The sequence below is a fragment of the Medicago truncatula genome, chromosome 8 (assembly GCF_003473485.1).
Source record: "Medicago truncatula cultivar Jemalong A17 chromosome 8, MtrunA17r5.0-ANR, whole genome shotgun sequence".
In the NCBI taxonomy this organism is placed as follows: domain Eukaryota; kingdom Viridiplantae; phylum Streptophyta; class Magnoliopsida; order Fabales; family Fabaceae; genus Medicago; species Medicago truncatula.
Window position 1 is genome coordinate 7,406,266 of NC_053049.1, and position 19,209 is coordinate 7,425,474.

A 19,209-nucleotide genomic window follows, 5' to 3' on the forward strand; every position below is an offset into this window, starting at 1 on the left:
AATACAGTCTACTGATGTGCAGTATCATAAGAACTTGTAGGCATATTTGCTACATTCCAATCACTTTGTAATAAAAGTATGTTTTGGATTAGGAACAATTTCTAGACAAGGAGAAATTATTTCAACGAAAGTGGAAAAAGAGCTTGATACCAGAATCATGAGATATCCAAAGCTTATGCTTCTAGAACCTGTTTTGCAGACTTAAACAATTAGTAGGCAAAGTGCTCTTTTGTTTTTGTGTCAGTTTGTCATCGTCAAAACATCAATAACGTATAGTTTGTATATGTACCTATTTCTAACAATTGTGTGTGTCGTAAATGTTAATTACAATTAGTATTTATAGGCAGAGCTCGCATCTTGCTGGTTAAGACATTATGGTCTACAAAATCTTGCTTGATTGCCGTATTCGGCTATTCCCACAGGTGATGCGTGCCTTAACACGTTGTTGGGTGTATGTGTCGCCTCATGCTTAGCTTGGATGCCTCCCATATTTCAGGACATTCCACTTACCCTGGTCAACATGTTCTTTTGCACTTTTGATCACACTCCAAAAAAACAGTTGTTTTCCTTTCACGGCGCATGGGAAAAACCTTGCTTGTTTATTATTCATTTTCTTAAAATATGAAGCTTGCATTTGAATTTGATATAGTAAGTCCATCACACAACAAACATAGTAGTTTTTATAGAAATCAATCAAACATACATAATAACACAACATGACCATACATAGGGAGGTGAGGGAATTGGATTCCTTCTCATCGATTATTTAAAGCAACAACACAACAACGACGATGACATTTTTTAGATGGAGACACTGTTGGGAATGCCTCTGGAAGTCAATCCTTCCTCACTAGTAGGATAAAGCAGTGTATATGGCATCTTCACAGGTCCATTTCGATTCCTCAGTGTCTCATCATTGTTCCTTTGAATGAGGTTTTTCTCGATTTCAGCCAACTTCTTTCCAAACTTCTTGTAGGCCTGTTTTGGTTGTGAATCAGAAGTCCAGAGATCACCTTCAATTCTCTCTCCAAGGTATTGTTCATCAGAAGCATGCCTTGACAAGACCTCTAAGATGGTCAAGTTAGTAAGGGTATCATTCTTTGCGGTGATTGTCCTCAAATAAGTCTTCTGGTAGTCCTTAGCAAGCTCATCATACTCAACGGATCCTTTCTCAGGCATGAATCTTCTACTTTTTGTTGGTCGGTTAAGGATATATCCTCCATACGCATATTGTCCAAAATTAACAGCTGCATGAAGTGCTGAAGCAATCCATATGAGAATGGTGCAAGCTTCTTTCAACTCCGTACGGTTTTGCATCTTAAACCACCATGTTGCATTCCTAAAGTCACCATGACCCACCTCTACAAGTTCTTTCCAAAATGCTTGGAGTTCAGAATCTTTCACAACATCTGCATCAGACTTGTAGTAGAAATTCACATATTCATCAACCCATGACTTAATAGCAGCCCATATCTCTAGTCCATCAGAAGCATAAGGATAGTCCTCTATCAGAAGTCGAACACCATGTGGAGAAGCTGGATCCTGAACTGCCACTCCTCTAATTAACATGCAAGGAAGATAAAATTATTACTTAAAGTGATACTAATGATCATTTTACAACTGTTTTAGAGGAGATACAAGTCTGTTTAATAGAAATATAAAAGTTAGTTAGAGTTTGTTATTAGGGCGTTACTTCGTTGATTTGTAGTTATTACCACTGAGAATCTTAGATGGCACCTCATGAACATTAAAAAAATATGTTTTAGATCAATATCTTTTTAAAAAAATGGACCGACCCAAGATGTACGGTTTTGTAAGGTTACCTTTTGATTAGATCATTAGGAAGTCCTTGCTCGGTGAAATTCCAATCCTTGTAAACAACAGCAGACATTTCAACAGCATAATCTCCCCACAAGAAAGTTAATTCCATAACACCCCCTGCATTGACCAAGATAGTTCGTGCGAGGGAATTTATGTTCATTGTGTCACGGTAGTGTGGAAGTAAAAGTTTATGAATAGGGTGAACCACACTAAGATGCCTATTTGTTGCTATGATGAATGGCTCAACAACGGCATGAGTGTTCAACCTGTCACACATTGAGATACATATATATGAAATTACGCTTAGATAGATCAAATTTAGAATTTGATTGTATATATAATACTGATTAATGAAATTCATACCAATGGCTGACAAGTTGGTGGTAGCATGAGTCATTTACAACGACATAAGCCTTGGCAAGGAGCCAAATTGAAGCTTCAACACCTTCACTTGCAGGCAAGTAAACATTACTAACAGGACCTAAACTATCACCTTGAGGGTGTGGCCTACTTAGTTCAATGGCCAATGGCTTCAAAGTTCCATCATTTTGCAAGAAAAGAATGGTTCTAGTTGCATAGGACTTTGTCTCAGTTGCATTTATTCTCCTCAAATATGGAATTAGTAGATCGTGGTGATCAAGTATGTACAATTTATTGTTTTGGATAGCCTGTATGACAAAATAAAATTTAGCTAAGTCTATGAGATGTCAACCTAATGGTAAAAGTCGACTTTATTAACCTCAAGAGGCGTATTTCAAATTTTCTCGTGGACGAAATTCATTAATATCACTTTGCTGAAAACAAAAATAGAACTAATCCTTTGAGTAATATTGTATTGTGACATTACCTGTTCTACTGTGACCCCTCCCATGTTTGGCTCCAAGTGATCAATGGTTATTGTGCTGGTATTATCACCATATAGTTTGCTATCTAACTTGCTCTTTGGTGGAAACTCCTATATTAGGTTAATTACCACTTATAAATATAGCATGAAAAGTGAACATGAAAGTCTTTGTTTAATATTGTGTACTTGCTTAAAAATATTAAACTCTTGAGTTTACCAGAAGTTTTTTGATGATATGAGGATTCACCCCAGCAATCATCTGCCTTGCGAATTCCTCATCAGTCATCCATGCAGAGTCATCCACTACACATTAAAAGATAAATGACTTTTATTTATATGTGTTTGCTTGTGCGGTAGAATAATGTGTACGCGCGTTAATGAGAAGCTACAAATTGTAGCTTTTGTTTTTCCACAGCAAAACTTCCCTCGAAACGTGAAAAAATAAAGCTTGGCCATCATTCCAAACATATACTTAATTTATTGTTAGGGCTAAGAATTGTAACTAATATATACCTTGAACCACTTTCGGTGGTGGAAACTTAAGTACAGCTTCACCATCAGTTCGAAAAAGTTCTTTGAACAATGGTATTGGGCTAATCTGGCTTAGTACATCAGTAGGAAGCTTAATTCCACCATCGTAGAGAGAGCGTATATCTTCAAAGGTGTTAAACTCAGGGTTATTGAGTTGTAATGTAGCTTTAGATCTCAAATTAGGTATGACTCTGTGAGTTGCTGATTTGAGTACATAACCAAGAAAGTCAGATGACTTCAAGTGACCAAATGATTCATCTCTTGGAACGTAAATAGCGTCACTTCGACTCTCACTCTTAGGATCTGTTCACATGTAAGAGTAAAATGTTTTAGCCACAATACCAACATCTTTATAATTAATTTAATTGTGATTAGTCTTGGTAGTTTTGGCTTAGTTTGATGAGATTACTTGAAATGCAAGTAATCTAGCTTTATGCTTTCTAACTTGAAAGTTAGCTATAAACAAGTTGTCCTTGTATCATTAGAAATAAAATGAAATCCATATTTCACATTACAGTTTCACACTGCAGTACCCATATCATTGGATTTGTACCAAATTACCTTAAATATTACTGCAAAAGAACTATAAACAGTCACAGCTGTTTGGAGCCTAACCTTTTTTAGATGGTTTTCTGCCGGTTCTTCCCCTTCGAGGGTAAGGCAAGTTTCCAGGTCCTCCAGCAACAGGACGAGCCAAGCTAGCTTTCTGGTCGGGATCACCCAAGTCATTGTAGACATCATAATCATATATTCTGTCCCATTCCTTGCGCTCTCCCGTTCCATCTCCTCTTAAAGTCTTCAATTCTTCTTGTCTGTAGTACACTAATGGAGCTGGTGTTGCACTTGGAAGGTATGTCTACATATATAATGTCAAGTTTTGGTGTTAACCGACTGGTTCTCAGAAAAAAGGGGTCCTGATAATTTGGAGTTCCGGGAGGTAAGTAAAGTTTGAAACATTTCTAAAACTAATTACTAATATTTGTCGTTACAAAAAATAGCAAGCTATAGAATTTTTATTCTTACCTTGTTGGCAAAGAAGATGCGGTCCGTTTTGTACTTTTTAGAATTGTGAATCCATGAGTTGCAAACAAAGTTGATGGTTCCATGGTTTGGAACATCTTCAAGTGTCAAACTCACAAGGAAGAATTCACCTTGCATATAGTTATCAATATAAAAAGCTCCTGGAATTCCCATGGTACTGTCCCATTGAAAATGAATACTGAAAGCAGATTGCTTGTCCCCCAATGTTGGGAGGGAGGTAAGAAGACCTTCCAGAAATGTTTCCTTTCCCACTTTTCCTTTTCCAGTTCCTATAAAAATGTCAAAAATTGGACTCTTAGTTTCACTAATGATGATTCTTAAATAAGTAACACCTTAAAAGGAAAATATATAATTTCAATATTTTAGTGGTTATAGTAAGGGATTATTTATGACAAAACAAAAGGGAAAATAAGGTAAATCTTAATGAACTGAGAGGTCAGAAACTCCTCTAAATTATATAAGATAAAATTTGCAGTAGATAAAACAGTGAGTATAATTCATTTCTTTTTACTCTTAATTTAAGGTCACTTATATCATATCATGATCCTTAAAATTTATATTAGAGAAGACAAAGTCATGTAAGTAGTGGTCGGTACAAGAGATCATAGAGGTAGAAAAAGAAGCAATTTTAAATAGAAAAAGATGAGTAGAATTTCCAATTTTAAAAATCTCTTTAAGAGAGAAGTTCAAATGTGAAGAAATAAAGATAAAATTTTAAAAAACTTATGGTACAAGATGTAATTCAAAAAATTCATGTGGGGAGCATATGCACCCCCTCACTCACATTTTTTTTTTACAGGGTACATAGATCCATTTATATACATCAAACGCGTCAACGTCAAAAAATATTAAATTATATGTATTTTATGTATGTACTTCTTCATTTTACAAACCATATATACTTTAATCTACAATGGACATCAATTTTTTTTCTTTTATGAGGGAGTGCTTCAAGATAATGATCAGATTTAAACGGGAGGTTGCGGATTGAATGAAGACGTTGATCATTTACTTGTTACGTTAGATGTGTTTTTTTAAGCAATATTTGGTCTTTGGTTACAAATTGATTAGGTTTTATTACATTGCATCAAGCTTATATATTTTGGCTCATTATGATATGTTTAGGAGCTTAGGTGGTTTCTCTAACCAAACTCGTTTAGCTTTCAAGATCATTTTGCTATATTGTGTTTGGGTCATATAAGAGGAAAGAAATAAGCGACGTTTCAATATGAGGAGGATACTTTGCAATCTTATATGTGAAAAAAAAATTAGATACAGTCATATTGGGGTTTGAAAGCAAAATATGTTGCTTTTGCTTTTGATTACAATTATTGGTCGTTTAATCCCCTTTGGTGTTTAACATATATTTTCTAGTTACTTTCCTAGATGGTTTTCTTTTCAATGTTGATTTTATTTTTGTTGTAATGTTGTAAACACTATTAAAGTCTTCATCTTGCACTCCTTGTGCGAGATAGATTTGTTTGGTTTCGGTAGTATATTTCATTTTGCCTTCTTCAAAAAAAAAAAATTATGTAGTAATTTTTTTTATTCCAATAGTGTTATTTTAATATAATTTTATCATTTTTTACCTAACCAAATGACTAAATTATTTTAAATAGTTACATAAATTATTTCATTTTTTTTTTTTATTGAGAAGAGAGGGTGACATTTCCGCATCTGTCAAGTAAGGATCTTAATTTTTTTCTTGTTTTTTATTGATTTCCTTCAACGAAGGTGATTCATCCAATTATACTCTCTCGATCGAGATTCTAACTTTATTCAACCCATTTGCTAGATCCAACTTCTGTCGGTGTACACATTTTTAAAATAAGTTTTATTATTTAATCATTTATACACTAAAAATATGAAAATTAAAATGTCTCTTTCTTGTAAGAAATAAATATTTTTGACTTATATAGTGAGAAAGAAAGAAGCTATTACCATCAGCAGTCGTAGCACTAATCAACTTGAGAGCCACAGAACGGCCCAAGAATGAAGTGGCAGTGTCAATTATATTGCCAGCTACATCACCAATAATACCTATGGCACCACCAATGATACCTGTAGGGTTATTAGTTGCAGTTAGGGCATCAATGTCCAACGCATTCTTTTGCATCAACACCACAGTTCCCTTCAACTTTTGGCCTCTATCAAAGAGACCAGTTACCCCTGAAAACATCTTTGAATATGCTTTAAATATATTACACTATATTTGGTAAATGAAAGAAATGCCTGTGTCTTGTAACCATGGGGGTGCTTAGTATCTATAGTAGTTGAATGGGATTGGAATCTCAAGGTTAGTCTAAAAGAGATGATTTCTTTTATTCACCACTAGTAATTAACAACACGTTTAAATGCAATTGAGGGTCACGTGGTAATTTCTTTTTCTTTCTTTATAAAAAATAATGCAATTGGGTTGGTCACATGCTAATTTTTTATTTAGCATGCTTATCTTGAGGCATGTAAAATAAAGACATATCCGTTGGTTGTTGCATTTTATTTCGGTTGTTACATGTGCCAGCCTAGGTTGTCACTTTTTAAATTAATTTCACTATATTGTTGCTAATTTTGTAATAGGAAAAAAATTGTTTCGTATTCGTATTTTTGTTAAATAATGTTGTTTTCACATGGGCAAAGCTCCTTGCAAATTTTCACGTGCATATACTCGTATGAAACTTCATTTAAATACACTAATGAATTGTTAAATCAACTAAACTAAACTGTTTTCACATGGGCATGCTCCTCACAAATTTTGGTTCATAGCCACTTTCCAATAGGTTGGTTCAATATTTCATTCAATAAAGCACAAGATCTAAATCATTAAGATATCCATGCAGATGAGAAGAAGACGACCTAGTGGAAGTCGACGGAAAGAACACATTAGGGTGGTGGCATTGCGCCAAAACAACACAATGGTCAATTTGCTAACTTAGACCCATTTTTATTTTATGAGAAATAATTTGAGGGGTAATTTAGTTATTTTTCAGATAAATTAGGAAATGGTTGTTGGATGTTTTTTTATTGAAAAATAAAATAAAATGAAATTTACTAAACTATCCCTTACTTTAAATTGGTTTACACTAGGGGATATTGGTCTTTCGTCAAAATTAAAATGTACATTTTTGTTAACTTCGACCTTCCTAAACTCATTTAAATAATCAAATAATTAGAGAGGGCGTTACAATTCCTCGTGTCGTCATAGGAGTCATGCTCAGTTACGTAACGGGATGGGGATGTTTATGTGTTTTATTTTTCCATTGTTACGTATCTTTCTATAACTTGATGTTGGACCACTTTTAGGTGAATTTTATTTATGTTGTTGATGTTGAGGCCTTAGTGCCAAGTATTGTTAAAAACATTGAATATTTTCCGCTGCGACTTTGTTTTAATTATTGGAAGAAGTTACTTTTAATAGAGAGTTGATTTTAACTCTATTTACATTTAATGATATTTTGAAGAACGAAATGTGACATCCTGTTGTGATGAACTCTGATTTATTTTATATTATTTATGTGTTGGGAAAACGGGGTGTTACACTCCGACCTAAAGCAAGCGCCAGCTACCAAACTTGTAACGCCCTCTTTGAATTATTTAATTATTTAATTGAGTCTATAATTTATTAAGAAGAGTTTATATTATATTTATATGATATGTGTGATTTATGAGGAGTTGTGACTTATTTTATTGTTTAATAAGATAAGATTTGAAAATAAAATAAATATTGAGTTGAGGGGTTGTTTTGAGATTTTAGAGAGTTTTGGGGGAGAAAGAGAAATAAGATAAAGTAGATGGAGGAGATATAAATAGGAAAGACCTAGTTTAGAAAAACGTACGTACGATCAGTTTTTGGAGAAAAGGGAGAAAAAGCCAAGAGAAGAGTGAAGCACCAAGAAAGCTGCGATTTTTGTTATTAAGGTAAGGGTGAGACTAACATTCAATTTTATTAACCTATATAATTCTGATGATTGTATTTAGCAAGTGTAGGATTGAATTAGAGAAGTTGGAAAATTAGGGTTAATGAGAGAAATTGAGAATTAATGGATGAAAAGTTGTTAGATTGATGTAGAATTTGTTTACAGACCTTAGATAAGTCATAAGATAATTACAGGAATCAATGTTAGGCTTAAAACCATGAGAAATAGTGAATTTTTGTGAAAACTACACTTCTGCCCGAGCCAACATTCATCACTCGCCTCCCGAGCTGTGATCCTCGCCATAGCGAGTGATGAACTTCATCGCTCACCTCGTGAGCAAGTATTCCCCGCCTCGAGAGTTGCACCTTGCAGCTCGCCATATTGAGTAGATTCACTCACCTAGCGAGTGTGACCAGAGAGGTATCATGATTTCGTAATTTTAACCTTTAAGGAGAAGGAGAAGAACATGAAAGTAAATAGGTGAAAATAAAAGTGCAGAATTTTAAAGGACAAGAATTAAGGAACAAGAAAAATAAAGACATTGATTGAATAGAAATAGTTGTCACAGAAAATTCCTAAGAACCAAGGTGAATAATATGTCTAGTGGCTGCTCTATTTATAGCCTAAAAGCTAACTTAAGCCCTAAGAAAAGGCAAAAACTTACATAGCAAGCATGTTGATCTTTGTTGGTCTAAGTTAGCAAACTTCATACATATATATATAAAACTGCTAATTTATACTCACCTAAAAATATTAAGGAGTAAATTAGCAACCTACACCCACCTTTTTTTGACCAAAACATCACTTGTCACTATTGTAAAATGGTTTTAAGTTAAAGATAATTGTGTAATTTTGTGTTTAAACAAAAGATATCAATTGCAGTTTCCTCGTACACGTTTTTAATTTCCCTCTACTTTAAGGATTGTTGTAGGAACATGGTGGGAGGATTTTTCCTCGTACAATTTCTTAATTTCTAAAGACACTGCAGTTTTATATCAATTTTTTTTGTCTTTCTTTGTAACCTTTTATTAATGTTTATAAACACAATTCTCTTGTCCCTGTAAATTTAACTAAGTTGATACGAACATTGCATAATATATATAAGATTAGGAATTCAAACTCCAGACACTAAAAAAAACACTACTTTATTTTAGGGGGAAAACACTAGTTGGTGTTCCCAGTTTTAATTCACGTATAAAAGAAACACTTAAGTTGTAAGGTTTCTCTTTCAAAAAAACAAAATAAAAAAGTTGTAAGGTTTCTGTTTTCAACTTAAACATTCACATAACCTAAAATAATAAGCTAACGGAAATTAAGGGGATGTATTGGATTAGGATTCTATGAGATTTTAAAAGATTTTTTAATTATGAAAAAGTCTTGTGGTATTCAATCAAGACTTTTTGCAACTTAAAAAAAGTCTTGTGGTATTCAATCAAGACTCTTTGTCATTTTAAAAAAGTCTTGAGGTATTCAATCAAGACTTTTCATCGCTTAAAAAAAGTCTTGTGGTATTCAAAATCATTCAAATTTTGAAGAATTGTTTAATAAATTGGATTTTGTGGGATTTTGTAGTGTAATTTTAACAAGAAAAAGTCTTTCATGAAAAGATGAGATTTCTTGAGATTGTTTTTCTTTTAAAAGTTACGATCTCTTTCTTCTCCTTCCTCCCTCCCTCCCTCTCCCTATTCTATCCTTTCTCTCTTCGTTTCTCTATCTCTCCACTCTCTCTCTCTCTCTCTCTCTCTCTCTCTCTCTCTCTCTCTCTCTCTCATCCCCCTCTCTCTCTATCTCATAAAAAAAATAAAAAATTGTATTGATAATATTATGATAGAGAGTATGTCGTAATCAATGATCCGAGATTACCGAGTTTATGTTTTTAAGTACAAAAATCGTGTTAACTCTGAGGTAAAATCAGTTTCTGATAAAATTGGAAGGCTTAACGAGTTTGACTGAGTTAACACTCGATAAACTCGTGTAACTCGACCGATTTATAATGACTGACATAATATTATTTTTTTAAAGATTTGTAAGTGCTAGCATAATTTTAAATATGTACAATTGAATTTTGTGGGAATAACATTTTTAACAAATAAAAAATGTGTACTGAGAATAATGTGTTAGAGTGTTTTTTAGTCCCTTAAAATCTTATAAAATCTATAAAATTCTTAAAATTTGAAAATCAATGGTAAAAGAATTTTTTATTGATTTTATTTTTCTTTATTCAAACGCTAGAATTTATTTGTTCATTATTTTTATCATCCACGCTTGTAAGTTTGTTCTTTTTCCCCTAAAATTCATTGAATCCTTTAAAATTTTAAAATCACATAAAATCCTTTGAAATCCTTAAAAGTCAGAGTGATAAATCCTTTAAAATCTTGAGTGATAAATCCTTTGAAATTTTAAAATCACATAAAATCCTTTGAAATCCTTAAAAGTCAGAGTGATAAATCCTTTAAAATCTTGAGTGTATAAAGTTTTTTACATAAAAAGTCTTTTAAATTCTCACAGAATCAATACAATCTCACACAGTCTTTTAAAATCTTAAAGACTTTTCCCCTAAGGTTATTTGTTTTTTATTGTTTTAAAAAATAATAAAGTCAAATTGGCAAAACTATCTTTTAATTTAGGAATGATGAAATTGTGAGTAAATAACTGCCGACCCCACCGCAATGTAGATCTGTGCTGGTGGTGCGTTGAGAGTTGTTCTCCACACCACCGTCGCACCCTTCTCCCGTCAGCGTTCTCTTGGACTTGCGCTGTCATTGCCTCGCCGTCGTAGTTTCGATGGGTATCTTTCGGTCTTGTTTGTAGGGTACCGGTTCGAAGTGTCGTCGACGTTGAGAGCTGTTCTTCGAAGGATTCATGTCCGGAGGGCGGGGTTGTCGGTCCTCCTCCGCGCCAACTCCTCCCTTTGGTGTGGTTCTGCTCTCCTTTCAACCGGAATCCTCCCTCTCTGAGGTCGTCACTGCCGTTGCGTACTTTTTGAAGCGTCGTCGGTGCTTTTGGTGGTGATAGGTTGGGCTGGTTGGTTCGCTTCCTGGTGGTGGTTGACGGTTTCTCGTTGGCGGGTCGTTGGCTGATTCCGGTGTTGCAGATTTGTTTTTGTGATTGCTGTTGTTTCACTACCATTGATTCAGATCTGCTGTAACGAGGGTTCGTTTGTTTTCGTTGGCGTTTTGTGTTTGTTGTGGTGCTGTTTTGTGTTGTGTTTGTTTTTTTTTCCTCTTTGTTGTTGGTTATTTTTGGTTAGTTGTGTTTGGGTGGTGGTGTTCTCTGGTCCTGTCCATCTGTGCGTGTTCTTGTTGAAGCGATGAAACACATGAATAATATAAATATTCAAGAAATATACGCCACGTCATCAACAAAATCCAAACAACAGACATATAAAAATTCTCAACAGTTGCAGCGGATATAAACCACACACTTCAAAAGAATACATGCCATGAAATCAAGATACAACATCATAAAAGTTCTCCAAATCCCGACAAATGGGCAAATCTCCACAATGTAAATAAATCCAAAATAAACAATCTAGAATAATCATAAGACAGACATCCTAGATCAAAGCCGAGCCTATCCTAAGACTCTAAAGAAACGATAACGGAGATAGCTCCCACTATCCAAGCAACTCACCAAAGCAACTAATCTTGCACTTCGTCTACCCATCCATACAGACATGTAGGCGGTCAAAACCATGGGAGGTAAGCTTTACATCAATCATAATCAATAAAACAAATTTGAACATATATGAATTAAATCAAGTTCCAAGTACTTAACATGAGCATTCAATTCAATATACACCTTCACATAGCAATTTCAAATATCACGAATAAGTACTCACCAAGCACACTTATCATCAACAATTACGACTCATGTCAAATATGCTATGCGCCTAATTCCGACACATACATGCATGTGGTACCATTCAACAACAAGAAGCCAACCCCACATCTTATGTAAGAGTACACCTCCTCTTACAAACAACTATGTAAAAGTATACCTCGTTTTACATTTCTCATATGACTCGATATGACTATGATGCATGGACATACAAACAAAGACTCAATAATGCAAACTACTCAACATATACATACACCAACACAATGTAAAAGTACACCTCCAGTTACATTAATCAACTTCAACAACAATTGCATTATCAAGTATTTACGCCCACACAATCAACATGTCATTATTCAATTAAGAGTCATCACCAAAATATCACAATTCATCAACATGTATTCATTAATCAGCTTCAACTATATCATATAGTTCAACAACTCCATACAACTTCTCATAATACAAGTAAAGGAGGAAAATACAACACCTTATGATAAACATCATATTCAAGACCTCGCAATTACTCACATATCTTCATTCAATCATATAAAGCTATTCACAAAAGATTATAAGGTAAATGGCTTTAAAGAATCGTTTTCGACAAAGTCCGTATCAAGTGGCGAAACGGCCAACATTGATAATTTTCAAAACAAGGTAACTTATTCAAGTTTGGAAACTTACAAATCAATTTTAATCAATCATGTAGTCATGAATTTAAGCCACTTACGAACTATCAAACATTAGTTCAAAGATTAGCTTAAGTTCGTATGAGAAAACTCCAAGTTCACATAATCCGTAATCCCACCCGAAAAGTTGATCCAAATTTCGGTTCAAATGGGTTTCACAAAACGACATCTAAACACATCCAATCCAATAATAGTTACGTTTGTGTGATTTTCAATTTTTTGTATCAATTTACGATTTTATATTGGTTCAATTTGAATTTGACCCTTAAAATGTATGATGCAACCAAACAAAAGACGTTAGGGGCTTATGGGAAAAACCTTGCTTGTTTATTATTCATTTTCTTAAAATATGAAGTTTGCATTTAAATTTGATTTAGTAAGTCCATCACACAGCAAACATAGTAGTTTTTATAGAAATCAATCAAACATACATAATAACACAACATGACCATACATAGGGAGGTGAGGGAATTGGATTCCTTCTCATCGATTATTTTAAGCAACAACAAAACAACGACGATGACATTTTTTAGATAGAGACACTGTTGGGAATGCCTCTGGAAGTCAATCCTTCCTCACTAGTAGGATAAAGCAGTGTATATGACATCTTCACAGGTCCATTTCGATTCCTCAGTGTCTCATCATTGTTCCTTTGAATGAGGTTTTTCTCAATTTCAGACAACTTCTTTCCAAACTTCTTGTAGGCCTGTTTTGGCTGTGAATCAGAAGTCCAGAGATCACCTTCAATTCTCTCTCCAAGGTATTGTTCATCAGAAGCATGCCTTGACAAGACCTCTAAGATGGTCAAGTTAGTAAGGGTATCATTCTTTGCGGTGATTGTCCTCAAATAAGTCTTCTGGTAGTCCTTAGCAAGCTCATCATATTCAACGGATCCTTTCTCAGGCATGAATCTTCTACTTTTTGTTGGTCGGTTAAGGATATATCCTCCATACGCATATTGTCCAAAATTAACAGCTGCATGAAGTGCTGAAGCAATCCATATGAGAATGGTGCAAGCTTCTTTCAACTCCGTACGGTTTGGCATCTTAAACCACCATGTTGCATTCCTAAAGTCACCATGACCCACCTCTACAAGTTCTTTCCAAAATGCTTGGAGTTCAGAATCTTTCACAACATCTGCATCAGACTTGTAGTAGAAATTCACATATTCATCAACCCATGACTTAATAGCAGCCCATATCTCTAGTCCATCAGAAGCATAAGGATAGTCCTCTATCAGAAGTCGAACACCATGTGGAGAAGCTGGATCCTGAACTGCCACTCCTCTAATTAACATGCAAGGAAGATAAAATTATTATTTAAAGTGATACTAATGATCATTTTACAACTGTTTTAGAGAAGATACAAGTCTGTTTAATAGAAATATAAAAGTTGGTTAAAGTTTGTTATTAGGGCGTTACTTCGTTGATTTGTAGTTATTACCACTGAGAATCTTAGATGGCACCTCATGAATATTAAAAAAATATGTTTTAGATCAATATCTTTTTAAAAAAATGGACCGACCCAAGATGTACGGTTTTGTAAGGTTACCTTTTGATTAGATCATTAGGAAGTCCTTGCTCAGTGAAATTCCAATCCTTGTAAACAACAGCAGACATTTCGACAGCATAATCTCCCCACAAGAAAGTTAATTCCATAACACCCCCTGCATTGACCAAGATAGTTCGTGCGAGGGAATTTAAGTTCATTGTGTCACAGTAGTGTGGAAGTAAAAGTTTATGAATATGGTGAACCACACTAAGATGCCTATTTGTTGCTATGATGAATGGCTCAACAACGGCGTGAGTGTTCAACCTGTCACACATTGAGATATATGTTCATGAAATTACTCATAGATAGATCAAATTTAGTGTTTGATTGTATAAACCTGATTAATGAAATTCATACCAATGGCTGACAAGTTGGTGATAGCATGAGTCATTTACAACAACATAAGCCTTGGCAAGGAGCCAAATTGAAGCTTCCACGCCTTCACTTGCGGGCAAGTAAACATTACTAACAGGACCAAAACTATCACCTTGAGGGTGTGGCCTACTTAGTTCAATGGCCAATGGCTTCAAAGTTCCATCACTTTAGGTGGTGGAAACTTAAGTACTGCTTCACCATCAGTTCGAAAATGTTCTTTGAACAATGGTATTGGGCTAATCTTGCTTAGTACATCAGTAGGAAGCTTAATTCCACCATCGTAGAGAGATCGTGTATCTTCAAAGGTGTTAAACTCGGGGTTATTGAGTTGTAATGTAACTTTAGATCTCAAATTAGGCATGACTCTGAGTTGCTGATTTGAGTACATAACCAAGAAAGTCAGATGACTTCAAGTGACCAAATGATTCATCTCTTGGAACGTAAATAGCGTCCCTTCGACTCACTCATAAAAGATAGATTTTCAAAAAACCAACAAAATTACTCGACACAATTTTGATTACTTGTTGGTCCCTAGTGCCATTTTTTTTTTTTGGTTTATTTGATATGTTAGAGCTTCAGCTGTCTTAATGAAATTTGGATCTTTGGTGTTAGAAAAGTCTTGGTTGTATCTCCATCCTTTCCTCATAGGCTGCGGTAGAAGAAATCGATTTCTTTCTTTTTCTTCGTTTGGCCGCTAGTTGTTTGTGGCAAGGACCGGGATCCCAACATGGCTTTCTCTTATCTAGAAGGATTAGTAGTCGTGTGACTAAGCCTTCTTCAGTTTGTGTGTGCTGTTTTTCCTATATGGTGTGTCTTTGTTATTTCAGATAGATAGTTTGATGCACTTTGATCAATTTTGAAAGATTTCTTAGCATCTTGAGTAGTATGACCTTAAAAGCATAAAACATTTAAATCTGTTTTTTACCCTGGGCTTGTTTTGTGCAGAAGGCATCAAATGTTGTTTTCTGCAATTCAAATCATAGCTTTTGCAATTCAATTCGCAGTTCAACTGATCTTATCTATTGCTTAGATTCGTTTTGAGTAGCTTCTCGTGTGATATATCGAGAAGGTAGGCTAGAGTATAGTTTTGTGGAGCTATTGCGATCTATGAAACACATACACTTCTCGGATTAGGCGTGTCTCAGCGTCGGACACAATACGACACAGACACATATAATTACACTAATTTATGTGATTTCTTTAAATTATTAGTGGTGTCGAATATGTCAGTTTCCGTGTTGTGTCCGTATTGATCCTTCATAGATTGTGATTCATAATTTGGTTTGTCTGTTAAAACAGTGGTGGTGGGTTTCTTTTTGCATTAGTACTGGGCTGATGTTTGATTAGGATGTAGTGTTTTATTGTATTGTTATCACTTGGTTAGTTAGTTCAAATGGTATCAGGCGATAGTAACATTCTCTCACACTAATTTTTTTTTATTAGATGAAATTAATGTGAATTTTACCTAACAAAAAAGTGAGTAAGAAAGATCAAAATTATTGTAAACGTGTATTTATCTGAGTTTGAATAATTACAAAAATGGAAACATAAATAAAATAGATAAGTGTTATTTGAACAACTATTTGGTTGACAACTTTTAGAATAACCATAATTTACAAAGAAAAATAGGTATTTGCACGAAAACTAAAGCAATAGAGAGATAAAGTAAAAAGTAATGTGAGTATGAGAGAGAAAGTTGACACAAAAGTTATTGCAAAATAGATGTTCATTTCTCAATAAAATATGTGAATTTTGAGTGCAACACTTGAGTAAATGGTAAATTGAATACTAATCACATCACATCAAAAAAATGTTGAAGCAGTTTTCATTGGACGCAAAAGCTACTCCTACTAGCTTCAACATTGAACCGATTTTAGTGTCACAAACACGTTAAAATATACATGTTCGATTTAGAAGTAAAACTTACGTATAGTGCCTTCCAACGCAGAATCAAACAAGCACAAGCACTAAGAAAAATCCATCAAACAAATATTGACTCACATAATCCATTAAGACCAAAAGTCTATTCAGTCACGATACGTTCCTTGTTCACCTCCCTAACCAATTTTTAACTTTTATCATTTATCATAACAGAACCAAACATTATTCATCCCATGATTCATTTTGGGTATTAAGAGAAAAAAAAACCCACTAATGTCAACGTAAAAAGCTCAAACGGACTGTCTTTAAAACATTTGTTAAGAAAATTAAAGGTAGTAAGTTTGCATGAAATTTAACAATATTTTAACTTTTAAAAAGTCAAATGCATCATTTTTCACTATTATTCAATACAATATTTGTATTAGTATTTTTTTAATCGATGCTCTAAGGACACTCTTTAATATTTCCCTTACGTTTCAATCAAAATGAAGAGACAATAACTACTTTTTAAAACTCATTATCCGATTTAAGGGGACAAATCTCACCGCCCATTTGCAGGGGCCTGTTTAAAGCCAGATCATAACTTTGAAAAGACTTAACTTACCAAAATTAACATCAAAGAAAATCGAACCTAAAACTTTGAGAGAAGCACATTCCAAATTCTGAAGCCAACAACTAGACCAACCCGAAATGAATTGAGACAATAACTACTATCAGGTAGATACAGTCTTTTTTTAGAGTAGATAGTGTCTTGTCTGGTCACAACTCATAATGCTAGCTTGTGTGGTCACAAATGCCAAAACTACAATGCTTAGACGTGCATACACGCAAAGATATAGTTTTTTTCTTCATAATGTTAAATCAATTTTCTTTTAAATATTAGAAAAAGTATAGTATGTGCCTAAGGTATAAATTTTATCTTAACCATACGAGAATAGCTCCTAACTAGCCAAAGTAACAAAATCTACTTGCATATATTTTTCAAACTGCAAATGGAATGACTTTTTTATTTGTGAGATCTCCCATAAAAACAATTTTGAACCTAGAAAGAAAACTTGAAAATTTACTCAGTGTCCATGAACAATATTAGAGACTAGGAGGTGCAAATAAAATAGAGATCATACAAAATAAGGAAAAAAATTGTATGGATTAAAATATATGGTAATAATTTTTTTTAAAGAAATGTAAAAAAAGAGAGTCCTAATAAACAAGAGCATTCATAGTTTTTTCATCCCCTTAAAATAACTCCCTCACAATTTCACTAAAAATAAAATCATATGGGGAGAAAAAACAAAAGCAAGAAAAGGAAAATTTTACATATTATAATAAAAAAAAGAAAAGAAAATAAGGAATTGAATATTTCCTTTTCTTCTTATATACATGCATATATTATATAGAAAGGAAAAAAAAAAAAAGTACTTGATAGTAATTTACATGAATAGAGTTCGTGGATAATCTGAACCAAAACGAGAAGGATAAGTAGATAAGTTAACACCAAGAGGGACAGCAAAAGTGCTTTCCATAAAAAGGCGTTGTTGAAAAGTTTCAATGGTAGCACCAGCTTCAATGAGATCTTTCACAACGTTTCTATAATGTTCCTTAAGCCGTTTTAACAACCTAAGATATTGTAACTTAAGCCACTTTACACGCATCCTTTTAAACATTCTAACTATGCCACCAATTATTCTCCGTCGTGGTTTCTTGCTGCCTAGCCTCACCGTTTGAACCTTCCGCCGTCTGAAGAGGGAGACCTTGCGGCGGGGCTGCCATGTTGTCATGGTGGTGGTGGTGGTGGTGGGTTGTTTGTGATCTAGAGCCATGGCAAGAGCATGTGGGGGGATATGAGAATGAGAGAGAGAGAGCTAAGTTTGAGTTATAAAATAAGGTACGAAGAAGAATAAAATATTTACGTATGATGTGAATGACATTGACAGACAGAAGAGTTGACTTAAATAAAGCAAGTTGGTAACGCATCTTTGGGGAAAACCAAAATAGCAAAATAAGTGTGAAGAGAGAAATATAAAGTATACAAAAAAAATATTACTCCATTATGTATTCCAATGCATATTAGTAGAAAAATATGGTTAAAGTAAGCTAACGACATCTATATTATTTATCGATGTATATTGATAGAAAAATATGATCAAAGTAAGCTAGATTAAAATTGCAAATTTTTAAATACGTCATCTATTGCGGAACTGAGGGAGTATATATTTTGAACAAAGTTTATTGCAAAACATGGAAAGTTAGTGACAATTATTTTACCAAAACTATTCGTTCATGCGAATTACATGTATTAAGTTATCATTTTTTTCTTGAATCATATTTTAGTTTAAGGAAAAAGGTTTTCCCCATCCATCAACGATGAATTGGTTCAAATAACGGTTGAACTCGTTAAATATGTGGTTATGAATTTAATTTTTGACTAATGTATATTGAATTAAGAGGAGATAATTCACTCTATATATCTCATAAATTTTTCGATGAAGATTAATCATTGTTAATCGGTGATAAAAATTTCATATGAATATAAAATATGGTTATGCTAACCAGTGCCAAAAAGTCAAATCTATCATTTCAAAAGTTGTATTGGATTAAACAATTTTTTAAGTTTTCAAAAGTCAAATCTATCGTTTTTCACCATTTCTCAATACAACATTTCTAAATTTATCCTTTTAATCAATGTTCTAAGGACATATAAGTTGAAAGAAAAAAAAGGAACCCCCAC

At 33.8% G+C, this 19,209-nt stretch overlaps 3 protein-coding genes across 3 annotated transcripts; all 3 read right to left on the reverse strand.

Moving 5' to 3' along the window:
* Positions 1-614: 614 nt before the first annotated feature.
* On the reverse strand, positions 615-6,484 carry LOC11428623 (linoleate 9S-lipoxygenase). Its single transcript, XM_003627262.4, has 9 exons — positions 6,179-6,484; positions 4,220-4,506; positions 3,812-4,052; positions 3,179-3,499; positions 2,883-2,968; positions 2,669-2,776; positions 2,185-2,489; positions 1,824-2,087; positions 615-1,558 (listed from the first exon to the last, which is right to left on the reverse strand). The coding sequence occupies exons 1-9, from the start codon at positions 6,414-6,416 to the stop codon at positions 802-804; spliced, it is 2,607 nt and encodes an 868-aa protein (XP_003627310.1). The 5' UTR covers positions 6,417-6,484; the 3' UTR covers positions 615-801.
* A 6,719-nt stretch (positions 6,485-13,203) lies between these two features.
* Positions 13,204-14,879, reverse strand: LOC11424967 (linoleate 9S-lipoxygenase). Its single transcript, XM_024772052.2, has 4 exons — positions 14,854-14,879; positions 14,583-14,765; positions 14,226-14,489; positions 13,204-13,960 (listed from the first exon to the last, which is right to left on the reverse strand). The coding sequence occupies exons 1-4, from the start codon at positions 14,877-14,879 to the stop codon at positions 13,204-13,206; spliced, it is 1,230 nt and encodes a 409-aa protein (XP_024627820.2).
* Positions 14,880-17,682: 2,803 nt separating this feature from the next.
* LOC25500554 (uncharacterized) lies at positions 17,683-18,450 on the reverse strand. Its single transcript, XM_013589002.3, has one exon. The coding sequence runs from the start codon at positions 18,299-18,301 to the stop codon at positions 17,912-17,914; it is 390 nt and encodes a 129-aa protein (XP_013444456.1). The 5' UTR covers positions 18,302-18,450; the 3' UTR covers positions 17,683-17,911.
* Between the last annotated feature and the right edge of the window lie 759 nt (positions 18,451-19,209).

Bases quoted from the DNA above. Each gene is read 5' to 3' on its own strand.
- LOC25500554 (XM_013589002.3), bottom strand. From the start codon at position 18,301: ATGGCTCTAGATCACAAACAACCCACCACCACCACCACCACCATGACA.
- LOC11428623 (XM_003627262.4), bottom strand. From the start codon at position 6,416: ATGTTTTCAGGGGTAACTGGTCTCTTTGATAGAGGCCAAAAGTTGAAG. The intron at 4,507-6,178 runs GTAATAGCTTCT...ACATTTTTATAG, and splicing joins TAGTGCTACGACTGCTGATG to GAACTGGAAAAGGAAAAGTG. The intron at 1,559-1,823 runs GTAACCTTACAA...CATGTTAATTAG, and splicing joins CCTAATGATCTAATCAAAAG to AGGAGTGGCAGTTCAGGATC.
- LOC11424967 (XM_024772052.2), bottom strand. From the start codon at position 14,879: ATGGTGGAATTAAGCTTCCTACTGAT. The intron at 14,490-14,582 runs GTATGAATTTCA...AATGTGTGACAG, and splicing joins CACCAACTTGTCAGCCATTG to GTTGAACACTCACGCCGTTG. The intron at 13,961-14,225 runs GTAACCTTACAA...CATGTTAATTAG, and splicing joins CCTAATGATCTAATCAAAAG to AGGAGTGGCAGTTCAGGATC.